Source organism: Colletotrichum orchidophilum (assembly GCF_001831195.1).
Source record: "Colletotrichum orchidophilum strain IMI 309357 chromosome Unknown Scaffold_2.1, whole genome shotgun sequence".
Taxonomy (NCBI): domain Eukaryota; kingdom Fungi; phylum Ascomycota; class Sordariomycetes; order Glomerellales; family Glomerellaceae; genus Colletotrichum; species Colletotrichum orchidophilum.
In genome coordinates, this window is record NW_019172958.1 from 555,392 (window position 1) to 582,581 (window position 27,190).

At 54.8% G+C, this 27,190-nt stretch overlaps 12 protein-coding genes across 12 annotated transcripts; 7 read left to right on the top strand and 5 right to left on the bottom strand.

Annotated features, from left to right (window-relative positions):
* Window positions 1-1,872: 1,872 nt before the first annotated feature.
* On the top strand, window positions 1,873-4,723 carry CORC01_00312 (peptidase family M3; the record flags this gene model as incomplete). The annotated part of the gene is made up of 5 exons (XM_022611970.1): window positions 1,873-3,192; window positions 3,254-3,377; window positions 3,503-3,806; window positions 4,133-4,330; window positions 4,465-4,723. The coding sequence occupies 5 exons, from the start codon at window positions 1,873-1,875 to the stop codon at window positions 4,721-4,723; spliced, it is 2,205 nt and encodes a 734-aa protein (XP_022481595.1).
* Window positions 4,724-5,401: 678 nt separating this feature from the next.
* CORC01_00313 (uncharacterized protein) lies at window positions 5,402-6,258 on the top strand (the record flags this gene model as incomplete). Its single annotated transcript, XM_022611971.1, has 2 exons — window positions 5,402-5,580; window positions 5,643-6,258. The coding sequence occupies 2 exons, from the start codon at window positions 5,402-5,404 to the stop codon at window positions 6,256-6,258; spliced, it is 795 nt and encodes a 264-aa protein (XP_022481596.1).
* Window positions 6,259-6,535: 277 nt separating this feature from the next.
* On the bottom strand, window positions 6,536-7,345 carry CORC01_00314 (YisB protein; the record flags this gene model as incomplete). The annotated part of the gene is made up of 1 exon (XM_022611972.1): window positions 6,536-7,345. The coding sequence occupies one exon, from the start codon at window positions 7,343-7,345 to the stop codon at window positions 6,536-6,538; it is 810 nt and encodes a 269-aa protein (XP_022481597.1).
* A 390-nt stretch (window positions 7,346-7,735) lies between these two features.
* Window positions 7,736-8,566, top strand: CORC01_00315 (haloacid dehalogenase; the record flags this gene model as incomplete). The annotated part of the gene is made up of 2 exons (XM_022611973.1): window positions 7,736-7,913; window positions 7,998-8,566. The coding sequence occupies 2 exons, from the start codon at window positions 7,736-7,738 to the stop codon at window positions 8,564-8,566; spliced, it is 747 nt and encodes a 248-aa protein (XP_022481598.1).
* A 450-nt stretch (window positions 8,567-9,016) lies between these two features.
* On the bottom strand, window positions 9,017-10,312 carry CORC01_00316 (ThiJ/PfpI family protein; the record flags this gene model as incomplete). The annotated part of the gene is made up of 4 exons (XM_022611974.1): window positions 9,017-9,277; window positions 9,334-9,750; window positions 9,926-10,047; window positions 10,264-10,312. 4 exons carry the CDS (start codon window positions 10,310-10,312, stop codon window positions 9,017-9,019), a joined length of 849 nt encoding a protein of 282 aa, XP_022481599.1.
* A 1,545-nt stretch (window positions 10,313-11,857) lies between these two features.
* CORC01_00317 (uncharacterized protein) lies at window positions 11,858-12,655 on the top strand (the record flags this gene model as incomplete). Its single annotated transcript, XM_022611975.1, has 1 exon — window positions 11,858-12,655. The coding sequence occupies one exon, from the start codon at window positions 11,858-11,860 to the stop codon at window positions 12,653-12,655; it is 798 nt and encodes a 265-aa protein (XP_022481600.1).
* Window positions 12,656-13,710: 1,055 nt separating this feature from the next.
* CORC01_00318 (cytochrome P450) lies at window positions 13,711-15,480 on the top strand (the record flags this gene model as incomplete). Its single annotated transcript, XM_022611976.1, has 2 exons — window positions 13,711-13,848; window positions 13,903-15,480. 2 exons carry the CDS (start codon window positions 13,711-13,713, stop codon window positions 15,478-15,480), a joined length of 1,716 nt encoding a protein of 571 aa, XP_022481601.1.
* Window positions 15,481-16,176: 696 nt separating this feature from the next.
* On the bottom strand, window positions 16,177-17,460 carry CORC01_00319 (uncharacterized protein; the record flags this gene model as incomplete). Its single annotated transcript, XM_022611977.1, has 3 exons — window positions 16,177-16,915; window positions 16,977-17,201; window positions 17,267-17,460. The coding sequence occupies 3 exons, from the start codon at window positions 17,458-17,460 to the stop codon at window positions 16,177-16,179; spliced, it is 1,158 nt and encodes a 385-aa protein (XP_022481602.1).
* A 3,743-nt stretch (window positions 17,461-21,203) lies between these two features.
* CORC01_00320 (uncharacterized protein) lies at window positions 21,204-21,460 on the bottom strand (the record flags this gene model as incomplete). The annotated part of the gene is made up of 2 exons (XM_022611978.1): window positions 21,204-21,331; window positions 21,394-21,460. 2 exons carry the CDS (start codon window positions 21,458-21,460, stop codon window positions 21,204-21,206), a joined length of 195 nt encoding a protein of 64 aa, XP_022481603.1.
* Window positions 21,461-21,814: 354 nt separating this feature from the next.
* On the top strand, window positions 21,815-22,180 carry CORC01_00321 (uncharacterized protein; the record flags this gene model as incomplete). Its single annotated transcript, XM_022611979.1, has 1 exon — window positions 21,815-22,180. A coding segment is annotated over one exon (366 nt), but the record flags the coding sequence as incomplete, so codon positions are not given.
* A 1,130-nt stretch (window positions 22,181-23,310) lies between these two features.
* On the top strand, window positions 23,311-24,126 carry CORC01_00322 (uncharacterized protein; the record flags this gene model as incomplete). Its single annotated transcript, XM_022611980.1, has 1 exon — window positions 23,311-24,126. The coding sequence occupies one exon, from the start codon at window positions 23,311-23,313 to the stop codon at window positions 24,124-24,126; it is 816 nt and encodes a 271-aa protein (XP_022481605.1).
* A 2,050-nt stretch (window positions 24,127-26,176) lies between these two features.
* On the bottom strand, window positions 26,177-26,740 carry CORC01_00323 (uncharacterized protein; the record flags this gene model as incomplete). The annotated part of the gene is made up of 1 exon (XM_022611981.1): window positions 26,177-26,740. The coding sequence occupies one exon, from the start codon at window positions 26,738-26,740 to the stop codon at window positions 26,177-26,179; it is 564 nt and encodes a 187-aa protein (XP_022481606.1).
* Window positions 26,741-27,190: the final 450 nt, after the last annotated feature.

The following is a 27,190-nucleotide window of genomic DNA, read 5'->3' on the forward strand; positions in this document are numbered from 1 at the left end:
GCGGCGAGGCGACGGAAGCTCTGGTCATTGTGGTCACATAGCTGTCTAGCTGGTGTGGGGGGAGGCGAGAAGGCATGAGAGCATTGACTTGATTATGCTGTTTACGTTTCTTGCCTCTTCCGGAGATGCGAAAGATGAGTAAAACTCCATTTCCTTCGCACAGAGATTTTTTGTCGATGCCGCGAGGCTGAATTCTGCTATGGCCTTTTGCTTCTCGGGGACGACTTCCGAGCCTGTTTGTTTGGAGAGGGCGGGATGAGTCTGGATTGGCTTCTTCTATCCGCGGACGATGTTGAGCATAACCAAGGTAGGTATCAAGTCGGAGGTTTGAATTGGGTTCGCGAAGTTTTGGGATGTTCGCCTCCATTGTCAAAGATGAGCGAGGTGGTGAATACCTTTTCGCATTGGGACTGCTCCAGACGCGATACTGTATTCTACACGCGAAGTTGGACCATCGGAAGAGAGTGATACCGGCTACACGTATTCTCGACTGACTGATAACTTCCAAGGATCCTCGACTCTCAGAAAGAGAAATGCAGCCCGGGTGGTCATAAACGTCTCACTTTTGGCTGGTCTCTTTTCAGTTATCAACAGCTAGGTATTCAGGAGCGAGTATCACAACTTGGTTAATGGTCATGACCCCCAGGGGCTCGGAAACCGAGCAGTATCGAGGAAGAAGCCACAAAGCGGGACAATAGACTTGCCAAAGCTGTGACCACCAAGCTCTTGCTGACAGGAAAGCCGTTCCTAGCTTGAGATGAAATTCATGCCGGGTGCCGTAGTTTTAGATTTCATCTCATGATATTCAAGATCGTTTTGTTTGGCCTCTTTTGCTCCCCACAGCCCAAAAGTCCAGCACAGCTCACCGACGAGCCCGTTGCCGAGAAAGATCATCCACTTTGGGTCAAGGACAGCGAACAGCCAAGCTCCACTCCCTTCACCCTTAACCTTTCCGTATCTGCTAATAGAGTCGGCGGCAGTCAGAATTTTGACGTGCATGAACTGTTGGCCGACTATGCTGCTTCAGATCTTTAACGGCTGGTCAGAGAGCCAAAGCTTCGTATGCTTTGCGAGAGCAGGCCGAAGTGGATCGTTTCTACGGGAGGTTTTGAGGCGTTGATGACGTTTATGGCGAGTTTGATGCTTCGCGACTGCGGGGTAGATATAATGAAGGAAGACAGAGAGAGAGGGGGGGGTGGGAAACCGAAGATTGGATCTTTCGTGCCTTTCGTGCCGTTCCCGAGGCCCCCGTTTTTTGCAGGCTGGCGGGTGCGAACGGGCATCCGCGTGACCGGCTCCGGTGGTCCAATCATCGGCACCAAGGGGGCCGCTGTGAGTGTGGGAGTGGAGTAATAAGGTACCCAAAGTCCGGTGCCGAGTGAGGCGAAGGGCGGGCCCATGTCGGCGGGCTGGGGTCCGGCGCTAGATGACGGAAGATGCGGGATTGCGGCGTGGGAAGGAGCGGGATTCGACCTATCACCAGCTTCCGATGGTGGTGGATCTGCGAAGGCAGAGCTTGGCGGTGTAAGTCGTGTGACGAGGCTTTTTTTCGGCGGATGAGGTTGGCATGCGGCTCAGAGGTGAGGGTTGAGGTTGTGCAGCAGCACGTGGTGAACAGGTCGATTGCTAGTGATAGACTACCTACCTTACGTAGGCAATTTACCTGCCGACGAGGGGTTGAACACAGAATCACCGCACCGCGTGTTGGATGATGCCAGATGTGGGAAATCCAGTGGTGGATAGTGTTTTATATACCAAACACACCAAGAATCCATATTCCAGAGAACTTGAGATTAAACTTCTTATATCTAGTCGACTCAATTTATCATCTTTGTTAAACTGCCGAGCCAAACCGTAATAAACACCGTGCCAATGCCTCGCCAACCACCACAGTCCCTCCCCCGCGTCCTCGCCGCGGACGAAATCGTGCCCATGGTTCAACGAGTCCTTGCAACCCAACGCTCTGCCCGCGAACTCGCAGCCGCGACAATCACGCCTTCCGAGGCGACCTTTGCCAACACCATTGCCCTGTTCCTCCGAGCCGACGATGAGACGCAAGGCGAGACGGGTGCGTTCAGCGTCCTCCGCTTCTCTGGCCCGGATAAGGCCACACGCGAGGCTGTGGAAGAAGGCCAGCGGCTCTGGTCCGCGTCTACGGCGGAGAGGTTGCGGATGAAGGGGGTTTACGAGCTGGTCAATGCTGTCAAGGAGAGGGATGAGGAGGCGCTGGGATACGAGGAAAAGAGGATTGTGAGGGACTTGTGGCTGGATTATCGCGGGACTGGGCACGGGGTTCTGGATGAGGAGGGGATCAAGCTGTATCTTGAACGGAGGGAAAAGATTGAGGAGTTGAAGAGGGCGTTTAGAAATAACTTGTTCAAGGGCAGCGGAGGCCTCTGGCTCACGGAGGAAGAGTTGGAGGGTGTGCCCAAGGTAGAGATGGAGAGGTGGAAAGCAGCAGGGCAGGAAGACTTGCTCGAGGAAAGCGGGAAGAGATTTGTGACGCTGGAGAGGTCGGATTACAATGCCGTGCTGCGGCATGCGCGCGACCCGGAGACAAGGAGGCGGGTCTACGTCGCGTTCGATAACAGGTTCCCCGAGAACGTGCCGCTGTTTAAGGAGATGCTTATCCTGCGGGACGAGAATGCGAGGATGTTGGGATACGGGAGCCATGCGGACTTTCGGATCGAAAGGAGAGTTGCACCGTCGACTAGGTGGGTTGAGGTGTTCTTGGGGCAGTTGAGTGGTGGGTTGGAGCCTAGGGGACTGGAGGAGATGGCGAGGCTTAGGGACAGGAAGAAGATGGATTTGGGGGTGGTTGGAAGATATGCGGTTCATGGAAAAAACGAAGGGGAAGGGGAAGGGAATGGGATTCTGCCGTGGGATTTTGAGTATTATACCCGGCTACTTGAGGAGGAGGCGGATGTTGACCACGAGAGGATTTCCGAATATTTCCCCCTGAACCATACGTTGTCGGCCATGCTGGGCTTGTTCACCGAATTTCTAGGTCTTGAATTTGAGCCTGTACCGGAGGACGACCTGGTTGGCAAGATATGGGATAAGGAGGTCCAGGTTTGGGCTATCTGGGAGGGGGGAGGGGAGAGGAAGGGGCAGTTTGTGGGATTCCTGTACGCCGATGTCCTTTGGAGAGAAGGGAAATACCGGACTGCGTGCAATGTCAACCTGCAATGCGTGTGTGGATGAGATTTCTCCCCTGGGTTTCATGAAGAACGATATGCTGACTCGTCGACAGGGTTACTTGAAGGAAGATGGAAGCAGAGTATATCCTGCCACAGTACTCATGTGTGCCTTTCAGCCCCCAACAGCTGCGTCTTGTGCGCTGTTGAAGCATCACGAGGTTGTGACCTTGTTCCACGGTACGCCTGTATCTCTGCCCTTCTTCGTTCTTCAACGTCCATAATCTTCTACTCGAAACTGGTTCATCAGTACCCTTTTTACGTATCTGCCCGACTAACTAGTTGCTGCTCCCCCGTCCACGCAGAGCTGGGCCACGGGCTTCATGATCTTGTATCCCGCACAAAGCACACCCGCTTCCACGGCACGCGAGTGACGCCAGACTTTGGCGAGGCGCCGAGTACGATGCTGGAGAAGTGGTGCTGGATGCCGGACGAGCTGATCAAGATGGGACGACACTACTCGCGTATTGACCCTGCGTACATGGAAAAATGGAAGGAGGACCATCCGGATGGCGAAGAGCCCCCGCCGGAGAAGATTCCAAAGGAGTTGGTGGAGAAGTTGGTTGAGAGCCGTGAGCTGAATCGGGGGCTATGGTTTCTGAGGCAGCTGTAAGTTTTGTCTTCTGTTTTCGAGAAGTCACTTCCTTTGCGTATTCTGGATATTTCGGGGAGGCAGTCACGTTGCCATATTCATCGAACCTGCAGGCGTGATGGATAAGATATCCTCCGCCCTTCCCAACAGTCTAAAGGAAAAGTTGCCTAGAAGCTGAGGATACCCCCAATATCCCCCCTCAATCCTACCTTAGTGCGATGTTTTTCCTTAGCTGTAGCTTGTGGGTTCGAACTTGGGAGCGACTTTTTTTTGTCTCCCTTTTCCAGAGGGTGTCACCCGGGAATCAACTGTATTATGATGGTGATGAGCTGACGATAGACAGGGTATTTGCCACGTTTGACATGATGGTGAACAACCAAGAATCCACCAATGCGTTGAGGGAGCTGGACGAAGTGAAGCTCTACAACGACCTACAGGACTCCATGACACTCAAGCCTAACCCAGACAAGAGAGGCTGCGGGCTTGTTCACTCCACGCATCTTATCGAACTTTACGACGCGGGTTACTACGCCTACATAAGGTATGTCTGCAGTGCTGAATGGCGCCATGTATATGTCTCATGGAAATGTTGAAGAAAGCTAGAAAACCAATTTCCAATCCCCCAAACCCATCTACTACTCTTCTTCCAAGCAGTGCTGACTTTCTCTGCCAAAGCGCCCAAGCATTCGCGGCCGCCTTCTTCGAGTCGTGCTTCGTCAAGGACCCTCGCAGTCCCGATGCGTGGGACCGTTACCGGCGAGGAATCCTCGAGTACGGCGGGAGCAGAGACGAGATGGAGATGATGACGGAGTTTTTGGGTCGTGAGCCCGGGCCCGACGCGGTGTTGAGAAGTCTCGGGCTGTTGGAGGGTGACGAGCGCGATGCTGATGAGGGTGAAACGGCGACGGGATCGATGGGAGACTTTTGTGATTGAATACAGATTGTTCGGAGTGCGTTGGGGCTATTCTTGAAGAGTCCGATGAATTGAAAAAAGAGCTTTAGGTGGGATCGCCGCTTGAGTTGCCCGGCTGAGATTGAAGCTCGACTTGACCAGCTCAGCTGACCTCCTTGTCCTGCGTCTGTTTTGGTATCGCAGTACCTAAAAAGTCTCAAATATACCGCGGTGTTCCTTCAACTCACTCTCGGGTATTGCTAGCGACCAAAGTAAGCAAGCTGCGCATTGAATTGAATACACTGTGCTCCTCAGCCCCTCTTCTGGCTGCCTTGGAAACCGAGAATGTTACCCGAAGTGAGATTTGGCGGTGTTACCTGGTGCAATCGATTCAATATAACAAGACAGACCGTGGAATGCCATCTTGTCTTCGTGGGTGCTAGCTATATTTCTGATACAGGATCCCACGATGGCTTCAGTCACCATGTTCAGCTCGTGTTGCCAGGTCTCATTCGTTGGCCGTCGCTCACCTTGATCGTACCACCGTCACCAGATTTCCCCCTAATCCGTTGCGTTGGAAAGTATTATCGACCCTTCTTCCAATTTAACGATAAAAGCGACAAATCATCTGCCCCAAGTCTTTCCAATATCGCTGTCGATACCCAGGAAATGATCAAAGGCTCAAGAAACACGCACATAGAGACCTTTGCCGGTGTCAAAATGAAGCCTTTCATCGTTACCATCATAGGACTCATCCCTTTAATCAACGCCCAAGCATGCAACGCCAATAACTGCGCTCGAGTCGTGACCGGCACCAGAGCAGGCATCACACCCGACGTCACGTCCCGCCGCGCCGACTGTTCCTCCTATATGCGAACCACCGTCATACCGGATACATTGTAAGTGGTATATACCCAAGGGACGATAGCCCGGCGAACCCAGCTCTAACATGACCGCTCAGCACTTCGACCATCACCACCACAGTCTACACCGACGTCATCCCCCGGACCTCCTCCTCCTTCTCTCAGTCCACCTCCCTTCCTCCCTCCCCAACCCGCGTCCCAGAGACGAAACTCCCCACCGCCGTCCCCTCGTACGCCACCCAATCCTGCACCAGCGCCCAAGCATACTCCTCCGCCTGCAGCTGCTGGGGTATAACCCCCGCCGTCACGACCCTTCCCGCGCCCACCGTCGTCGTGACAACAACAAAGTACGCCGAAGTCGGCTGCGTCGGCGCCAGGGATTGTCCCTTTGAAGGCGTAAACCTCTTCCGATGCGGCGACAGGACCACTAACACCTTCTGCACCTGCCTCCGCGCGGCCGACAGAAACGGCAACGGAGGAGGACGGCGGCCGCTCTGCGTGGAGAACCGGGCCTGCAACGAGGTCAGAACTTGCTCCTCGTCGTCGGACTGCGGCCTGGACGAAGGATGTGTGATTAATTATTGCTGTGGGCGTCGGGGCTCGAGGATTTGTCTCAAGTTTGCGCCTTTGGCATGTGTTAATCCGACGTTGCCCAGAGCTATCTTTGAGGAACGGCTGGAGGCGGCCAAGGGTAGAGGCGGCGAGAAGGTGTAAGCTTAGCTGATGATACTCAAGCTGCCCGTACTGAACTTCTGGAAGCGGTCGGGTGAGATTCCTCGGGATCGAATGAGAGCTTTGTTTCAGAGGCAACCAAATGATGTATCGGCGAGCGAGAATTGAGCGGACATGAACGCTCGAAACGCTCGCTGGTTAGCGGCTAAGCGCAGATGATGAGAAAGATTCTCCCTCGTTTCCCAGGCAAAAGTCCAAAAGCTCACTTTTGATGTCCGCTCATGCCACGAAGGAACTCGAACCAAAGTAGCTACCACTCTCATCTGCCTTTCCACCTGACCCGGCTCGCATACTGCGCAAACCTAACAACCTCCTCCTGCTCCAGCAACAAGTCAACAGTGTAGTACTGTCTCGCAAGCTCCTCGTGCCCCGCAAATCGATGCACAAAAGAATGACACAACCGACACAGCCAGGCGACGTTGTTCAGCTCGTCCTCGCGGTGCCACCCGCGCTTGATGACCTTGTCGTGGACCATGCGCGGAATGAGGTGGTGATACGTCAAGCCGATCCAGTCCCTCCCGCACAGCTCGCATCCCTCGGCCTGGCCCCTCGTCGAGCGCGGCGGCGGCGGCGGCGCGACCAGGGCCGAGACGTACTCCGTCAGCACGGGGGCCAGGAACTCGTGCGCGCCCTGCTTTGCCGGGTCGACGATGTGGTATGCCGCCAGGGAGTCGGCGACGTCTAGGGATAAGGTAGGCAAGAGGTCTGCGACGTCGGCGCCGGTGAGGGGCAGGGGGAAGCGGGTGTGCAGCAGGGACGGGTCGGCCGTGTGGGCGGTGTGAGAAAGGGATTTGAGGTCTGGGGGGAACGAATCGAAGGTTTCGGAAGCGAGGTAGGAGGTGAAGTCCATCATGTCGTCCGCGTCTACCGGAGCATCGTGGCCGACATCTCCAGTGCCAGTGACGGCCGAAGAGGCTTCGTCTTGAAATTTGGGCCCGCGGCGAGGGTTTGCCTTTTTGGAGCGGCGTTTTGGTTTTGGTGCTGGTTTTGTCACGCGTTCTACGATGGCGGCTGAGAGGCAGTCTCGCAACGTTTCAAATTGAAGGGTTTCTTCGTCAGAAAGTCGCATTATTTAACCTGCGATGGTGAGTTCAGATTTTGGGAGATGAAAGTTCTCGTATGAGAAGTGTGAAGTTAGTGCCAGAAGGCGTGAATCAATGACGTTGAGTCAATGTTGCTTCTCGGAGCTCACCTCACGATCCATTCAGACGAAAGCGACATTTAGGGCACTTTAGCGCGTGTCTGTGGGGGTGGGGGCCCGGGTATAAGTGCTCAGACAACCCGTCTCCCCCGCATTTTGGTGACGGAAGCCGCCACGACTGATAGACGTTCGGACGACATTGTTCACGTCTGATTATCGTGACTTGCGTTGGCAAGCTTTTGAGATCAAATTCAATCTATGCTAGCCGACAGCGATATCCCGATTTGAATCACCGGTGAATATAACCTACCGAGCAACATGGCGCAGGACAAGCCCAAGACAGTCATCGCCTTTGACCTATACGGCACTCTGCTGTCGACCGAATCCATCGCCAAGGAACTCGCAGATCTGTACGGCGACAAAGACGAGGCCAAGGACCTGGCGGCGCAGTGGCGAAGGTATCAACTTGAGTACACGTGGCGCATCAACAGCATGGGTTCGTCGCCGTCGCAGTGACTTTGTTGTCGCATAAATCTCTCAAAGACATAAACATAGCCAGCTGAGACGAAGAGAAATCTAGGTATATACCGACCGTATTCCGATATTACTCGGGCGGCGCTGAAACACGCCGTCGCGGAGAAGAAGAAGCCGCCTCTCTCAAAGGAGGACGAGGACCGTCTGATGGAAGCCTATAACGGCCTCCAAGCCTTCCCAGACATTGAGGCGGCGATGCGAATCGTCGAAGGGGACAAGTCCATAGACGCCTACGTATTTTCCAATGGGACAGATGACATGGTCGGCGCCTCTGTTAGGACCTGCCCCGAGATAGATACGCGAAACAGCATTATCTTTGGTCCCGAGAAGTTGGTGACGGTCGAGGGGGCGCGATGCTTCAAGCCTGCTCCCGAGACATACCGGTACTTTGCGGAGAGGGCGCATATGACTGGTAGGGAGGGTGATATCTGGCTAGTCAGCTCGAATCCATTTGACGCGCTTGGGGCGAGGGCGGCCGGTTGGCAATCTGCTTGGATCGACCGGACCAGAACGGGGTGGATCGATGCGCTGGGCGGCGTTATTGACACCGAGCCGACGATTGTTGCCCGAGGGGTTGATGAAGCTCTAGAGAGAATCGCGAATCTCTCAAGGTAACGTTGAAGAGTGCAGCTGCTCAATATTTAGATATTGCAAGGTTTTTACTTACGGGCTTGGCGTCGCTTTGCAAGATTGAGGGAAGGAGTCACTTCAAGCATCATGCTGGACCATACGTATCCATATCACGTTGGCAACGGTCTCTGAGCTTATTTCAAGCCCGGGACAATGTTTGTACTATTCCCCAAACTTTCAAACACTGTGGAATAGATAACCATGACGACATTGGGGGAGCGTTGTGTATCATTCAAACTGGGAACTTGAGCTCAATGGCCCCGTCGCATCAAGATCCATTTAATACGCAAGCCGATTCACAAAACGAAACACCCGAACCAGTTGCATCCGGAGGATGCAACTGCAATGCGCGTTTCCAGAGCTAATAATGACGAAGCATGGGAGAAGAATGCCACGTAGGCGACAAGCTTAAGAGCTTAGCGGCTTTTCGGTTTATCATGTCGTAGCCGATTCTTCACCTTTGAAGCCTTGAACGTGGACGAGATGGGCAAGGTTGACAGTCATTTCGGCTAGTTTTGCCGCATCGGGTGGGAAGCGCGCGCTGATGTAGTTGTACTCTGTGTCTTCCACAACGAAGCTGTACTCGCTGCTCAGCAAGGGCCGTAACATCAAGTTGGGGAGACGGGGAGGTACGAACGGTCGGTTGGGCATCCAACTGCTCTTGAACTGGCTGGGGTCTTTCACCGCTTTGCGCATCTGACACGGTCAGCACTTGAGAAAGCCGTGCTCCTTGATGTGAGCCGTATACTTACCGAGTCCTCGACATTCTCCGTGCCCGCACCATACGTCTTGTAGTAATCGCCCAGAAACAGCTTGGTCCCGTGATACGCCAACGACTCGAAGCAGCCGGGGAGGGCGGTCGTCGTGCAGTGGTACAAGACGCTGTTGCCGTCCTGACCCTTGGTGTTGCAGAGCACCAGCGGGCCGTGGCAGATGGCCGAGACAATCTTTTTGCCGGGCTTTTTGGTTTGGGGAAAGTAATCGGCGAGTAGCTTTTGCGCAGTGGTCGAGTCCATGAGCTGCCTGACTTCCTTGTCGTGACCGCCGGGGATGTGCACAATATCGAAACCATCGAGCGTGAAGCCCGGGGAACTCCAAGACAGGGGGTTCTGCATTTCGGCGGATTTGACCATGGCGTCGTAAAGCCTTTTGACGGATGCAGCGGCGCCCTGTTGGACGGGTAGCACGTCAACTCTATTCCATCATCAAATTGCTATGCGCTGGCGTGTTGGGAGGAGGGGGAAACTTTTGCCAAAGGGGGCATTCGGAAGCGCTCGTTACGCAATTGCGTTGATGTTCAAGAACAATGACGTTGGGTACGTTTTTGGAAGGGGATTTTCGTACAAGAAGCTTTTGGGAGAGGCCCTCGAGCATCCGGGCATCACAGCGGGGCGTTGAGCCCGTTTCGGTCGCAAAGTTTACCTCGAATCCTGCATCTTTGAAGGCCTGGTAGGGGACTGCAACCTCTGCGAAGCAAGAAAAGGGAGATTAGCTTTGCGGTTCGTAACGCAGATCCCGTTGAGTAGGGGTTTTGCCATGTTTAGACGGTTGGAGGTGGAGCGGGGCCAGAGGATTAAGGGGAGGAGATGGAGTCTGACAAGGACTGGGACGATGTCGGGGACTTGGCGTTGAGGAGATGGATGGGAGGGGCTGGTCCGGTGAACGGATGAGGCGATGGATACCTGTGGGATCATGGCCGTAGTTGGCCATGATAATGAGGACTTTGACCATCGTGGTGCCTGTGGTGCCTGTGGTGCCCTTCTCTTGGTGATGTATTTTTGGCGGCAGCGGACGGCGTTGAGCTCGACAGCAACGATGGCACGAGTCTGACCAGATGACACGACACGATTGGCGTTGAAGGATCTGAATCGTCTGAAATTGGCTGACAGGGAGAGACGTTGGAGTGATCAACGCGGGGTGGCAGATCACCGTGGCCGACGACACGGATGCTGGCTGGTGCGGCGTCGCCGGAACAAGCAAGACATGTTGACATCAGCACCGAATCCTAACCGTCTGAACAGCAAATCAGAGTCCAAATGTTCCCTCCTGAACCTGTTATGTCCAGGGACACGACTTGCATTCCTTGGCCGCATTTCCGACATGCCTCTCCTGACTCGTCGTAACTGCTGAGAACAGGCATGATCTGGTAGGTATGACTTTCTGCTTCGATGCCGCGTCTTCAATCGACATAGATGGACGGGTATAGACGGACAGACAGGGTGAAAGGACTGTGCTTGATGATGCGTTCCGGGACAAGTTCCCGGTTCCAACGTTGAACATTGGACGAGTGGACCCTGAAGTGACCCGACATGAGGCAGGGGCAGGCAAGCTGGAAAGGCAGGCACCAAGATGTCCGTGCGCCCGGTTGTGCCCCTAACTGCAGCGCTACCTTAGCGCACCGGAGACCCGCTTTTGACGGGTCCCGTCTCGACGTCATCTCTACCAGACTTTTTTCCTTCCCTCCTCCCCCCTTACCTCTTACCTCTGTATAGTAAATCTTTCAGGTTGCGGTACGACGCACATTTTCTCCCCGTCAGCCCGAGTCTTCAGCCCGAGTCTGCCTTGTCTATGCTGTCTGTTACTTTTACTATCTACGGCCTGGATGCGCCATCGCACTTCATCTCACCCATGCACACATGGTACGTACATCTTGACTCGTTCTGCCTCACAGTGGACCGGTGACAATGCGGCTATCAAGATGCAGGCTACCCCGGCGCCAAGCGGCTGATGGGAACCCAGACACGAGGCATTCTGACACTCCTGCACCACTGAAAGACACTTTCCCACATATAATTAGCTGCACAGCTATTCGTTGACAGTTTCGCGGAAATTCAAGCTTTCACCAGTCCCCATACGCATGACATCGTGACCCTCTTGGCCCCGTCAGTACCGGCACCAAGCCCACTCCAACCCGTCCATCCTGCCCTTCCTATCCAGTGGGCCCCGCCGGTTTACGCAACTAAGCCAACTTAGTCTCCCCGGACTCGCTCCCCGGATAGGAAGAAGCAGGCGCTCTCGCCTAATCACCAAGTGCCCATGACCGCCAAACCCTAGCTGCCAGACTCCCGGCAGCTCGGAAACTCATGGCTCGCCTAGATAAGGTCACCATGACCCGCCGTTGCGGAGCTGACGACAGTCTTGGCCGTCGTTTCTTGATATATATTCTTCCCGCCCCCCTCCACTGCCGCGCCTAATCGTCGTCTCCGGTCTCGTTTGCATCCCCCTTCACTAACACCACCTATTCATTCATCCCCTCTCCTATCCACGCTCACGACGATGAACCTGCCACTCGACCAAACGATGCCCGTCAGCAATCTTCTCTCGGAGCAGGTACTACTAGGAGGCACATATGTTGACACAGCCATCGAAGTCTCTGAAGAGCTTTTCCACATGAACCAGCTTCTGCCACTGGTCAAGCTCCTGACCCTGGTCTACAAGATGCGCTCACCGAACCCCGGTGAGGAGTATCACATGAACACCCTTTTGCGGACGCTTTCGAGCGACAGCCTCAACAAGACAACCACGGACCGGCATCCCCAAGGATTCAACAGAGACGAAATCGTTCGATCGTTCGGCAGTTTCCTGAGTCCCGTTCTCAACGGCCTGACAGGCCTCGGCGACTTTGAGCAGGCCGTAGGAGCCGGCGAAGACCCTGACTTGTTCCGCCAATTCTGGGCGCTCGACGACAGAAACCTGCTCTCTGACGCCGCCTCCGGCAGTGGCCCCTTCACCGCGAGCACAGAGACAATCATCCCGTTCCTCGACGTCTTCGTTAAGGACCGGAGCCGCCGCATTGCATTGACCCACGATCATGGCGCCCTCGTGCTAGTACCAAATCAAACGAGGCCTGGTGACGAGGTCTGGATGATGTCCCGCGCGTCGTCTTTGGTTGTCGTGCGCAGACATGACAGACCTGAGGACTCGTCGACGGATATGAGCGTCCTTGGCGAGGCTTACAGCCATGGGTTCGTCAAAGGGAAGCCACCGCGGGGCTGCAAGCGCAAGGCCTACGACGACCTGGAATTCTTGACGTCCTCCGTTGCTGTTGGGCTCGCTGGCGGTGTCCCAAGGTAGACAGGGCAACTGCTCAGGTTATTTGCACTCACAGCGATTCGGCGGCGCAACGGCCTTGATGGGCACGACAGCGAGGAAGTCACGCAGCACCCAGCCGTCCAATTTCTCAGCATCAGCCACTTGGCGCGAGTGACAGCCAAGCCTCGTCTTACGCCAAGCGGCAATGGGAACCCTCCCGTATGTGCTCTGGTTCACCAGTCTGCATCGGAACGTAACTATGTAAATTACACCAAGAAGTCCGAGGAGGAAAAGTGACTCGATGCATCATTCAGCGCCAAGGTCAATCCCACGCAAACTCGAAAGATAGCATTCGTCTGTGGTCTTCTAGGAAGGAAAGCTATGCACACCTTCCACAAACGCTTCCTTTTGATATCATATTCTGGCTTGAGGGGAGCTTGGTGAACTGGAATCGGGGAATTAGGAAAAGAGAGCAAAAGGCACCACAGAACAACACTGGTGGATCGAGGAATTTTTCTGTCTAAAGGGCATTTGCATTCGAAAACCCATCATTTTAGAGGCATTGCTAGATACTCAACTTGATTCGTTATACGCTTGCGCTGGCGAGACGGTGAAATCTTGCAATTTTCATATATCGCGAACCTAGTCAGGCATTGAGCCAGCTGGGGAAGTTGGACCAAATTTCCGGGATGATTGCTGCCAATCCCCGGTACCCCTGAATCCAGCTAACTCAGGTCCCCAGGGCCCCCTATTGAACCTTAAACCACCTAGCTTTATCGAGTCAGGTGAGAAGACGTATTCGTGGCCGCTTACGGGGTAGCTTAATCGGAGCCCGCCTAATTTGTCGACGGCGCTGTTTTTCGAATTTTAACATCTCCAGCTTATCCGGTCGACTCCAAAGTTTCAACGTCATCCGCGCCGTCGCACACGGAAACCGTTGGGCTTGTGCCATGCGACAGGTGCCCACAGACGCTTTGGGCAGTGAGCGCGATCCCGCTGATTGAGCCATCTCTCCGGGGACAGCTGGCAACGGGCGGCTAAGGCGTCCACAGACTTGGACCGGCTGGTGACGATTTTCCAAAGTCGTCTCTAACAACATGGACGGAGTCTTCGCTTTCGTCCTGAGATCCATCACGGCGGCCGTCTGGGTGGCCGCCGTGGGCTCGGTGCTGTACTTTATCAAGCTTCTGAGGAAACATCGGGGGAAAATGGCCGAGCTGAGGAAACAGGGACTGGTGAGTTCTCACTCTTCACCCCCCTCCTCATATATCCACTGACGACAAAGACAGCCCATTGTGCCTCACAGCTTCCTCTTCGGCAACCTCCTCGAGGCCAAAAAAAGTTTTGACAGCTTGCCGCCCGGTGTGCACGCGAACTACGTTCTCGCGCGGCTGGGCGAGCTCTTTGGTGAGAATGGCGCATTCTACCTCGACACCTGGCCGATGGCCGACCCGATGCTGGTGGTCCTGGATCCGGAGATGGCCCACCAGACCGTCTACCACCCGGTAACGGGCTTACAGAAACCTCCCATGCTTGTCGGCTGGTTCCATCCCATCACGGGCGGGCCCAGCCAGTTCGACACAAACGGCCGGCTGTGGAAGGACCTCCACGCCCTCTTCAACCCCAGCTTCAGCAACCAGAACATCACCGCCGCCGTGCCCATCATCCTCGGCAACATCGCCACCTTTACCGAGCGGTTACGCGCCAGGGTCTCCGAGGCCGAGGGTGAGGCCAATGGGCGAAAGAGCGGCAGCGAAAACGGCATGTTCAGGCTGGAACCCCTGATGCTGGACCTCATCACCGATGTCATCGGCGAGGTCCTCCTCAACATGCGCCTCGACACCCAGAAGCGCCAACACCCGCTCGCCGAGGCGATGAAGGGCCAGCTCCGCCTGAAATTCACCTCCCACAAGCCCGAGAACCTCCTGGCCCCCATCGATCCCTTCCTCCTCTTCCGCACCTGGAACGGAGGGCGCGTGCTCGACAACCACATCAAGCGTCAGATCAACGCGCGCTTCCGCACCCTGCTGCAGAACAGGGCGCACAACCGCGACAAAGCCGAGAGGTTCCAATCGGTCCTCGACAGCGCCCTCGAGAGCTGGCTCGCGCAGCCGGGCAATGCCGGGCGTACGGAGCTGGACGCCGAGTACCTCGCCGTCATGACGCGCAACATGCGCATGTTCTTCTTCGCGGGGTACGACTCGTCCGCCGCCACAATCGTCTACTGCCTGCACAACATCTTCTCGCGGCCCTCCATCCTCGCCAGAGTCCGCGCCGAGCACGACTCCGTCCTCGGCACCGACGCCTCCGCCGCACCGGCCAGAATCACCGAGAACCCGGCCCTGCTCAACGCCCTCCCCTTGACAAACGCCTGCATCAAGGAGTCCCTGCGCCTCTTCCCGCCTGCAGGCGGCATTCGTCAGGGCTGCGCGGACTTGATCCTAAAAGACGCCGCGGGCAACGCCTACCCGACGGACGGCATCGCCGTCAACATGCTGCACTGGGCCATCGGGCGCAACCCGCGGTACTGGCCTCGCCCGGATGAATACCTCCCCGAGCGGTGGCTCGTGACGGACCCGGAGCATGAGCTGTACCCGCCCAAGGGCGGCTGGCGCATCTTCGAGTACGGGCCGCGACTGTGCGTCGGGCAGCAGCTCGTCATGACGGAGGTGAGGGCGGTGCTGGCGTGTGTGCTGCGGGAGTTTGATATCCAGGACTGCTATGGCGAGATTGACGCGGGCAAGAAGATTGATTTGAGCGGATTGGGGGGCCAGAGGGTTTTCATGGTGGAGGCGGGGGCTGCGCATCCTACTGATGGGTATCCTTGTAGGGTGTCTTTGAGCGGCTATCAGAAGGAGAGGTCTTGACCGGGCCTCTACCTAGAATCAATCATCTTCCTCCCTGATTTCTTACGTGCTGGTGTGGATGCTTCATCTCGTGACTGTTCAATTCTCCCAGACTAGTTGCAGTTGCTGGCGAGCAGGCAAATCAGTGGAAAATATGCCATAGGTATTGGATAGAAGTGACGTGCGAGATCTGGGATAACATGAGCTGAGCTCGTCATAGTTACGAAGCTTCTCGAAGCACGATGAGGGCGCTGTAGTATCTAAGCTATGTAAAGCCATGGCAGAATATCAACACATGAGCATCACACTCGATTCCTTCGTTACCGGCAACCTCAGTTGTCTCCTACCATCGCGGACACTTTACATTATAAGAAGTAAATCTGACGACGGGCATGATGGTATAGTGCAATACTGTTCATCTATCAAAGCCTCTGTACAGAACGAAAGAATAGAACATTCAAGCCGTGGCTCGAGAACATCGGGACTTGTCTTCCGTCCCATCTTTCCCCTTTTTTTGGTGTCGTCCCATCACTCGTCCGGAACGCCGTGCCCCATATGGTATAATGAGATGAAAAGTGTACAAATAGCTCAGTAGAAGCTGAGCGTCTGTGCAAATGAGAAAGAAAAATCAGAAAATCAGAAGGGTATATCCGTTCACCTTTTAACCATCCTCTTGTTTCTTCCTGCGCCCTGTCGAGAAGCACAGGACCGAATCAATCACTGGCTCCTCTTGCGCTTCCGCTCCCACGAATTCTCCCCAGCACCACTACCGACAATATCCGACTCTTCAATCTCGATCCTCGGCGGCGGCGGCATACCCGACAGAATAGGCGGGCTACTCGGCCCCGCAATACTGTCGTCGCTGTCCTGCCTCCTGTGCCCGAGAAGAGCCTGTCTGTCTCCCTCGCGGCCGTGCGCTGCCTCCTCCTCGTCCATCTCCGGCACGGCCACCAGGATGTGGGAGCTCCCCCAGCTCGGCGCGCGGCCCATGCTCTCCCGCGTGACGACTTTGCCGTTTGACATGGACCCGCTGCCGACGTAGCTGTCGCTGCGGCCGAGGGAGTCGGTTCCGGGGCTGCTGTTGTTCGTCCACCCAAACTCATTCGTCATGGCGCGCTCGACCATGTACCTGTCGAACTGCGTGTCTCTTTCGTTGTTATACTGCGAGGGTCTGCGCTGAGGTGACGTCGCTTCGGACTGTTGCTGCTGCTCTACCTGTTGTGTTTCTTGCTTTTGCAGGCCGATCGATGACTTTATGGAGGACGTCGATATCCGGCGGAGGGAGCGGTCAGCGAGGCTGAGGCCGCCGATGGAGAGGCGTCCACTGTACGAGGTCTCGCCTTCGAGGTCGTTGAAGCCGTAGGGCTTGTGGTTTACGGGGTAATGGTAGTCGTCGTACTTGGCGAGTCGACGGTAAGTCTGGATCGAGTAGATGCCCGGGATGGCAACGAGAACGCTGTGAGGTGATGTTAGTTGTGTCGCCAAGGGGGTGGTGTATCAGCATCTTCATGGCTTACATGAGGAAGCAGTCCAAGCCGAGGCCAACCACTGAGTAGTGGCTGTCCTTTCTCTGTACAAAGACGACGATGTCGAGAGCCAAAACGGCCAGGGAGCAGACGATTTTCAAGATGTGGGTGAAGAGCATGGTCCACGGCGTCAAGGTCTCGGCGGCGAGCTTTGAAATTTCGTAAAAGGTGGAAAATAGACAGACGAGGGAGAAGGCGATGTTGACAGATTCCCATCTGTATGTGGATCAGTACATGGCCCCGGGTAAAAAACAGAAACTCAACGCAGGCTTAAGACTTACACGACCTCGACCATGGGGAACATCCCTTTCGTTTCCTCCTCAGTTCCCCAGTTCTTCAGTGTATCTGACAGACGCCAAGAGAATAGACCGATGACGACGAGGAAGACGAGCAACTGGAGGATCCAAAGCGGCACAAGAAGCGCCATGCGCCATCTTGATCTGTCGAACTGAGCTTGTTGGCGATGTAAAACCATTATTGCGGTTGTTGTTTGCGGTAAGTAAAGTGGTTCTCGGTGGCTTTCGACTGGTCGCCGCAGTTGTTGTTGTTGTTTTTCGAGGCTGTGGGAGACTAGTCTGGACTCAAGGAGATCATAGGAAGTTATAAGCTGATGGTCTAAGACAGGATGAAAAACATAACAAAAAAGACAGGGGTGGTCATTTGGGACCGGGCCCGAGAAGCGCGGAGAGGGAGGCTGTGGTGAGGCAATCCAGCTGGCAGATGATTGCTTCGTTTGAGTGTGTCTGCAATTGCTATATATAAAACCACCTCTTCCAGAGAGCCGGGACCTGAACTGAGCCAGAAGAACCATTAACCAGGCTGCAGTCTATCGAGTGACACTAAGCCTCGTGCAGTAAACATCGCTCCAGTCTCAACTTGCTTCTGCCCCAGACGGATTGGCTGGGCATCAGGGCAGTTGGGAGCCGCTATGCCGCAGGTCGAAAGCGGTGAAGCGGTATACAGCCACGATGGTACAATTGGATAGACCGTTCAGATCACCGCAGCGAGCTGACCCTTGCCAGCCCAGCCCAGCTCCTAGTACAGATTGGGGGCGTGATGGAGACCCTTGGGTGAGGAGCCTGGGCATTGTGGGAGCAACGGGGTTCCTCCACTAGCCATCGTTGGATTGTTGGAGCCTAGCAGCTAAGCTAGGGGTATCTCGGGGTCTCGGGCCATGAGGAAATTAACGCCTTCCCGCGCGAAGAGCCACTACCCCTACGCCCTCGCGGCTCCCTGCCGTCGACTACCACGCAAGGGCGAGTATTTCATCGAATGGTGGACTGCAGCCGTCCCACTACTGACTGTGATGCGTCGGATGGCGTTTGCGGCTGAGTTCAGGGCCGTGGGATCGATATCACTAGGTCCGGCAAGAGGCCCTGACCATTAGTTCATGTCCATCTCTTCTCTCACTGACTGGGTAAGAGCCGGCAACCGAATACTGCCAGGCACGCCGCGCTGATGGCATGTGGACAACCGCAAAGTGGGCAACAAACGCGGTACCTCGCACAGATGGCTGTCAAGGAACTTTGGTCCAGGTGGTCCGCAGTGCCAACAAGTGTGTGCCCGCAGCTTCACAGCGTGCTCGGGTGCTCGCTTCATCTTGCTGATGGTGAACGAAACAGGAAACGCGGATCCCAGAGTTGCGGCTCCCTATAGCGAGGTGGAGGGTCGGGCAGATCAAGGGTTGGCTCCAAGTTCATCTCGCTACGCGCTTGTGGTCTTCCTTCAGGATCGGCTGTCAATGTGCATGAGACGCGCTGGTGGTGGCTGCGCAGGCAAAATCAACCAAAGTCGGTCCACTTATGACATTCTCCGCCTAGCCCATTTAAATTGTGTCATTTTGCGGCACAGGCAGACATGTTTTGTCCGTCTTTTGGGGCAATGGTCTGCCGAACAGAGTTGTCGACTGCGACTAGTGGAAGTCGAAGTGGGGAGCGGCTACCGTTGACTGATTCAAGGTCCGAACGTGGGTGACTGGGCCGGTTTTGTCGGTCTGTTTGATGATGTGGTGAACTCTCCTTGGCCCTCTCCAGACTCTGATCCCCTCCTCCGAGAAATCAACGGCGTTCTCAGCAGGGCTGACAGAGTGGGGGGGAGTGATGTCGAAAGCGGCCTAGTTCGAGGCTAATTCGAGCGTCTCACTGCTGATGCCAGGGACGAGAGATATCGTCCGGTCCCTGCTTTCCACTGGTTGCTCTCTGCACATTTCTTGCGTTGGCGTTACATGCGGCATCGAGGCTGTGATCCACTAAAGCTGCAGCTTTCAATGAGGAGTTTGCGCGAGTTTTTCTCGATGGCGGCTGTAGCTGGGAAAGTTGAGATGCCATGGCAAGTTCGGATTGTTTACGACGAGCTTAATTGAGGCTGGGACTATCCAGAATCCACTTGGTTGCATTCAATGCGACTCTGGAGAGCAACAGCACGGGACGAGTACCCATGATTTGTGCCGTTGGTGCATTAACGTGGCATGGCATGGCAGGGAGTTTGGAATGTTGTTGTTGGTTTTGTTTGTAGTCGAGACAATCGGCCGCCAGCGGAATAAGGTAGAAAGAGACGACCACTATAACCCAATGGCGGAGTTGGGAGACGGTGGATGAAGCAGTCTACTGACGCCTGAGGTGCCGAGAGGTGGCAGTGCACTGTCGGTCATCCAGAACGGTGGAAAGTGGGCCGAAACATTGTCTCTCGTCTGTGCCCGCCTTTTTTCTTTTTATTTTCTTCCCAAATGGTTCAACTCTAAATCTTTCCTTGAGACGAACCAACCTGTCTCAACTCGGGCGCTCAATGTCAATGCTCCCGTTCGCGCTGATCAAATGAAAGAAAGGTATCATCTGAACGTCAGGGCCGGTGGACAAGTGATGCGAGAGCATGAAAGATCGCCATCAGTCATCAAGCACGCCGTTATTAAAATAACAACGACTGACTGGCATGACTTGACGGGCAGCTAGGTCAAACAGTCAATTTCAGACGACACTGCACTCGTCAAAGGCAGGAGTAGGACGCTTGGCCATGGTAGAGCAGCCGTGCTTGTCTTCCGTGCGTGACGTCCACGTCAGAGACGTCAGCTCGGTAATATGCAGTATCATCGTCGGTTGACTTTCTCGGATCGACCTCTGTCTGCCGACAACTATGGAATTGTCACTAACCTAGACATCCGGAATGTAACGCCCTTGGCTGCAGCATCACGCCCCCGAACACTTGCCCCAACACCAACGAAACATATGATACAAACTCTGTTGAACCCCCAAAACAAGACCAACCTCCTGCTATCGTCCTTCAAGGGTTACGTATAGGCGGTCTGAAGCGGCCATGTCTGTCGTGGCCAAAACGGCTCCAACAGACGAGACACCCGGGTCAGTATTGCCGTGCCAGCGAGCGTTTTTGGTCTCCAATCATACTGTACAGACGGGACTCGCTGGAAAAACAAAGAAGCCATGGAACATCCAGAAACAGGCAGCCGCATTACCGAGCCCTGTCCTCAACGCAGCATCCATGGACCATGGCTATTCAGCGGGGCAGCTGCATCAAAGCAGCAAGAAAACCCGCTTCACAAGCTGATGAAGCGTGGCTGAGCGACCAGATGGAAAACCGGGCCCCTGAGGGCGCACCCCTGCCCGCCAACCACATGGAGTGGGTTTGGCACGTTAAAGCTTACAGCCAAGTTCTGGTCTTCCTAGGTCTGGGTCTCCTCAAGTTCCCATCAGTCAGAAAATAGCAACCATCATCGGACCACTTCCTCTTCCAGATACGTTCGAGAGGCTGATTATTTGCCGAGTCGCTCGGGCGTGATGGATGGTGAGTGACAGTTATTGAGTGGCGAACATCAGACACAATGCGGCTGACGCAAGCGCGGGACAGAGAGATGAGTGATGTACTGCAGAAGACTCGTGTGAGAAGAAAAGCTGGCAGCCAGCGACATCCGCATGGCGGTCTGCTACTGGCTGACAGGTATATTCAGAATTATCTGCCACAGAGGGCGGGGGAATATTGTCTGTCACCCGTTTCGTTGATTCCGGTCCCAAACATCAAAATAAAGCCAAAATCATTGTTTGATTTGCCATGATACCTTTATCGCCCTGTTACCATCCATCCCGATACTGTCGCCAGATTACGAGTTTGCGGACGTGTTTAATAATGTTGCGTATCGTTTTGCAGTTCGTGATAGTGTCCGTCGATCTCCATCGCTCAATCCTCCTCTTGTCGAGTTGACTTGGTCGTTCAGAGACCAGCTTCCTTGTTGGCCTGGTAGACGCCGGCAGTGTTGAAAGGAACGATGTTGCCGTTGGCGTCCGTCATGGCGCCCTCGTCGACGGGAACAGTGGAAGCAGCCTGGCGCTTCTCAACCACTGTTTTATCGTTAGTATACCTCAAGTTCATCCATGATATCGAAATCGAGATGGCAACTTACTCTCGGCAGGAGCGGCGGCAACGAAGGCGGCGGCAACGGCGATAAGAGTGAAAACGGAGTACTTCATATTGACGGTGGTTGAAAGTTGGTGAATCAAACGAGTGGTCGGCCGGCGACGAGCAGATAAGTTGTACAAGAAGAGAAAGTTGGAAAAGTCGAGTGCGTTGAGAGAGTGTATTGGTTGACAAGCAGGATCAATAGAAACAGAACACGGCAAGGTGACGGACCTATTTGTATGTTGTCGACAGCCCCCATAGCATTCCTCCAGGGGGTCGCTCTGTGCCAAGTATCACCATCGACATCACACATCGGACAGGGACACTATAGACGAGGAAAGCGATAGCGCACGGCTACACGGCCACATGTAGATCTGCCATCCAAATTCTGACTGGAGCTTTACAATCTGTCGCTCCCGCACCATGAAGTTGAGACCAAGCGGTCAGGGCTTCCCAACGCCCGATTCCATACCTGGCCTTGGTCGCCGCAGACCCGCGACCCCCTCGACTTTCCTTGGCCCCATCCCATGAAGGAGGCAGCCGCGAGCTCTCCCAGACGGGTAGCAGGCCCACCAAGTCGGTCGGAAAGACAACAAGGGATCTCCCGGCGTGTCACCCGCACTAACAGGAACGACAGGAACGACGCCAAGACCTTGGACAACAGAGTTAAGGGAACCCTAGGCACAGAGCTGGCTGGCCCATTCCTCATCTCCATCTTTGCTCCCGCCCCTTCCTCTTCCCCAGCCCATCCGCCTGGTTTCTGCCTCAAGCCCACGTCAGGAAATGGATAGATCGGCATCTTTGGGGCGAGGCTTGATCGCGGGAGACGACGACTTCAGAGCACGTCTGAAACTGGGCTGTGACGAGGAAGCCGCGCAGCAGTGGTCCCACTAGTCAAGGTGAGTGCTGTTTCACTGTGACAGAAGCCCATCCATCCTCCCCTCGCAAGCGGCAACCCCTGTTGCCCAAGGCTAGGACGAGCGAAGATCAGACAAGAAGACGCTCGCTTCCACCATGTTCCGGTTGCAAAGTCAGCAGGGGAAGGCGGGTTTTTTAAGGACGCCCTGCACTCCGGACTTTTAGCGTGTTGCCAAGTCTTCACCCCGGTGTACCTTATCGTGAAGCTTGGCTATGAGGCTGATAAGTGGGAATGCGTAGGATGTGGGTGGTCCAGACTTTGCCTCGAGAGAGGGGAGAGAGAGAAAACAGACCGGGTCCAGGGCGGCTCCTCTTCAACAGCGGAATGATGGGACGAAGAGGGCGTTCGGACCAGTGTCATTCCTGTTCAGGAGGTGTTTCGAAACTGCCTGACCCTTGCAGCGTCGAGGTCAGGGACCGATTGACGCGGGAAAACCATTTGAGCGGCCCGTTGGTATTTTTAGCCTCTGCCTCTTCGGGGAGCTTAGCTCATAGAGAAGAGGTGTGGCTTGGCTTGTGGCGCAAGTCAGGTGCTTCAGCCACTGCATACCTCAGCATCGCATAACTGGCCTGTGCAAGCTCCCTTATGCACAGGTTAGTGGTTTAGTACGACCCGACACAACTGCCCCAGAGCTGCACAAACGCCGGGGCCCAAATCGCGGGGTTCCGTTATCTGAAGTGGGGTTCAGCTCGATGTACGTAGCGCCGATCAGCACCTTGGGCCATGCTCGAAGGCAGGCAAGCCCCTCCCCAGGCCGAGCTGACCTCACTGGCACTTGGAGGAAGCTTTCCTCGCCATCCTCACCTTATCCTGCTCCAAATCCACCCTAGTGTATTGCAAAGTCGCCCATCTCCGCGTCGCCGCTGACCCTCGTGCGATTGCCAGCCCGACCAGCTTTTTGAACTGCTCTACAGCTCTACGTCTCATTCTCAGACACGCCACCTCTCCACCTTTCCACCTCCCTGACCTCACACCACCCGTCAGTTTCTTTGAAACGAGCTCATGGCTTCCGTGGAACACTGCCTCTACTGCTTCGAGGCTCTGGCTTCGCACCTGGAGAAGCGGCCGGGTGTGTCCCTCAAGGAGATCAAACAGTCATGGCCCGATTACGCCAAGACCCTTTCACTCGGCCTCGGTGACGGGAAGGACGGCAAGAAGCTCCTCCCGGCCCTACAACGTCTCGCCGATCCCTCCAGCGACTCGGCCTCGGCCTCCTCCAGCTCTAGCATCTCCCTCCCCGCCGAGACCCCCGCAACATCCACCGACTCCCTCGCCGGCGAAGACGACGACGACGACATCTCCGAGTCCCCGCTCTTCGTCACCTGGAACACAATCTCCCCCCGCTCGGGCCACCGCTCGCTGCGCGGCTGCATCGGCACCTTTGAAGCGCAGGAGCTCGAGGACGGCCTGTCGAGCTACGCCCTCACCTCGGCGCTGCACGACATGCGCTTCCCCCCCGTCGAGGCCCCGGAGCTGCCGTCGCTCGAGGTCGCCGTCACCCTCCTCACCGACTTTGAGGATGCCGACGACGCCATGGACTGGACCCTCGGCGTGCACGGCCTGCGCATCAGCTTCTTCTACCACGGCAAGCGCTACGGCGCGACATACCTACCTGACGTCGCCGTCGAGCAGGAGTGGACCAAGGAGGAGACGCTGGTGAGCCTCATGCGCAAGGCGGGCTGGATGGGCAGCAAGAGCAAGTGGCAAGACGTCGAGCTCAAGGTCGTGCGGTACCAGGGCAAGAAGGAGTCTTTGGAGTACGAAGAATACAAGAAGTGGGCCGACTGGGTTCAGAAGAACAAGAAGAAGTCCGGCTGAGCGTCCGGCTTCCATGCTGCCAATGATGAAGAATATGCGAATGGCGTTATACTTGGGAAATGGGACGTACACTTTTAGGAGTCATGGATTAGGCGATGGGTTACATGGATATAGAAGGCTTCTTATTCCCTTCTAATAGATGGAGGGATGCCTCTGCGTCGTAATACATGCGATTTCAGCTCTACGATGCCAGCTCATCGCTGTCACCGCATTCAAATTTGAGTGTGGCCGAATACGATTATAATCTGTAGCAGGTGTCGGAGTAGTATCTACGTCTTCGCAGCCAAGCTATTGAACGAGGATATACCCAGCCCGACTCGTCCACGATTCGCTACACCATCTTCTGGAACCGCCCGGATTTCGATACCAGAACCGACGAAGAGTACGCACGTCGCGCCTTCTCGGAAAACCCCTAAGCCCCTCACGTCATCAAGCTTGGCCGAGATATTTACCCACTCGCAAAGGTTGGACTGCCGCTGAACGCCCTTGGAAGCCAGCAACTCCCATCGACCTAGACCCGGGCATTCTCCAGGAACTTGAAGACGAGAGCAAAGCCTCAACTAACGCGGACGAAAACGACACTGACTTTCCCTTCATCAATAGGAGAGTTCATGGCTAATTTCCGATTTCGAACAGAGGGTATTGGATGGTTTGAACCCATATCAAAATACAATGACCACTATAATATGAAAATAGAATACATGAAAATTATATAGATCACCGCCGATCGGTTTATTAGTACCTTTAAACACTACGCAAAGCAGTCCTAAGCCTATTTAAAAGCAACAGTGCTCAACTTAAATAAATACTTGCTAGGAACTACGAACGAATAATACACCGGTGAGTTAAAGCGATAGCAATAAGAAGCACTTAAAGACGTTCAACATAGCCTCAAATCTTAAGCTCTCTTCCTATATAAACGTTTCAAAATACCAAGATCCGTCGTAATATAATAACTTAACCGGCTGTATCATAACCTAGAAGACGTGAGAGATAATAAAGACATCCGGTATTTTGCGGCTACAATAAGCCGATTAGCTATTAACGCTGGCTATCCATCCTCACATTTCCTTGGACTGGTCTATGACAGGATGGACGCTAATCTCATAGCCGGAAAACCCCGCCCGAATGAATGGGGAGTTACGCGGTGGCGGTCCTTGCGAGCCCTGTCCTGAGCCTGGGAAGGACGATCGACCCATGTGAAGGTAAGGTGGATCGGTCTCGTAGTCTTCCTCACAGGGAGGTGCTCCGGGTAAGAAGGACTAACGATGCCGGCAAGCCCTACATGATACCGGTAGACACACGACGCTGGATGCTCATCTGCAACCAACGATAGGTACATGGGATGCGCTCACGCCCCACCACTCTCGTAGTCGCCTGTCTAAATGCAACCCCATTCAGACTCTCACGATGCTGGTTCATCTGGTAGCAGCAGTGTGTCTGGTGTCGTTCGATGCGGCTGTGACATCGGCGCCTAACTTGGGAGACGATCCGCACCCTACCCTGCTCCGGAGTATCGCCTGAAGGCCCCCTTCGTCAAACGCGAGGTACCGGTGCCGCTCTGACAGTCGTCTTCTCATGAGATGAAAACTGAAGGCTTTGGTGTTTATGGACTTGGCAGAACCATATTGCGGTGCTGTGAAGGGGACATTGAGTTATCCTCTACTTTTAGGATGAGGGCAACGTTTACGTGTGCGTCACACTTTGAACATTGAAACAAATGTGCTGTCATAAGGAGCCCTCCTGTTATCATCAAAACGAATCTAGCATTGAATGCCACGTAACTCGCAACGAGGAGGACGACTTTATAAATACAGATGACTTTGTTCTTAGCAGCAGGTCTAATTACATTTTATCGCTCGCAATGAACTTCATTTCGTAAACTTCGTAAGTGTTCTTCTCATTCGCCGTATCTCTGCGACACAATCGAAAATCTTCGAGTCTTTTGGAGGGTGAAAGAAAACTCATGATGCCGCTAGGTAAAATCACACATGGTGCTAATCCATCATGTAACTGAACTCTTTTCCCATGAACGGCACTCTTAGTAAACCTAGTATCTTGTCTTGCTGCGACTGCTGCGGTACACTTTCGCCGGCGGCAAAGGCGACCCGCTCGTCCTCCTCTTATTATCAGAGACCACGGGCAGCGAGTAGCGGACCTCTTCGACCACGTATGAAGGGTGGCGGCTGTGCGAGTGTCTCGACCGGGATATCTCCTGGTGGTACCGGTGCTGGGTACGCCTCCGGTACCGCGAACTCGGGGATCTGCCGCGGTACCGGCGACTGCGCTCGTCGTACTCGTTCTTCTCGGACCAGTCGTTGGGCCGGCTCCACATACCACACGACTTGACAATCCACAGGAGGAGGAAGAAGCCGGCGATAGAGCCGATGACGATGCCAGCGATGGCGCCCCCGCTGAGGTCACTTTCGGAGGCGCTCTCTGCTGTCGTCTCGGGGGTCGATGTGATTGTTGTGACGACTTGACGGGCGAAGATGCCGCGGATGGAGGAGGGGAGGGTTCTCGTTGGTGATAGGTCTGATGGGTGGCGCGGTGTGAGACCTGCAGCGGCTGCGAGGCCCGAGAGGGTGTTGGAGATTGGTGCTACTGGCGCCATGGTGTGAGATTATGTTTGCGTATGGTGTATATTCAATGACTGGTGGGAGCAGTGTATGGACGACGGAGGGTGGGTGAAGTCTGACAGACGCCCGAAGAAGAACGGAGGCTCGGACGACAGCTCAAGTAGACTTTACAAATGTCGGGGGAAGGACGCAAGTGATAAGTAGTATGTAGCTGGTGACAACTATGTGACGGCCGCCCACATTATGAGCGTATTCCATTAGAGAAAGGGTAGGGCAACTTTATGGTTTATTGATCAAATGAGCCAAGCGAATGCCCAGTGACCCCAGCGAGTATGATTGATGGGGCTGGATGGGGAGCCCAGATCTGTAAGTCATGGGCCTTATGGATGTGACAAGCAGGGGTAGGGATGTCACGAAGAACCAGTGATCTGAGCCAGGAGCATCGGGGAAACATTCAAAGGGTGCTTGTTGGAAGAAGTGTGAGT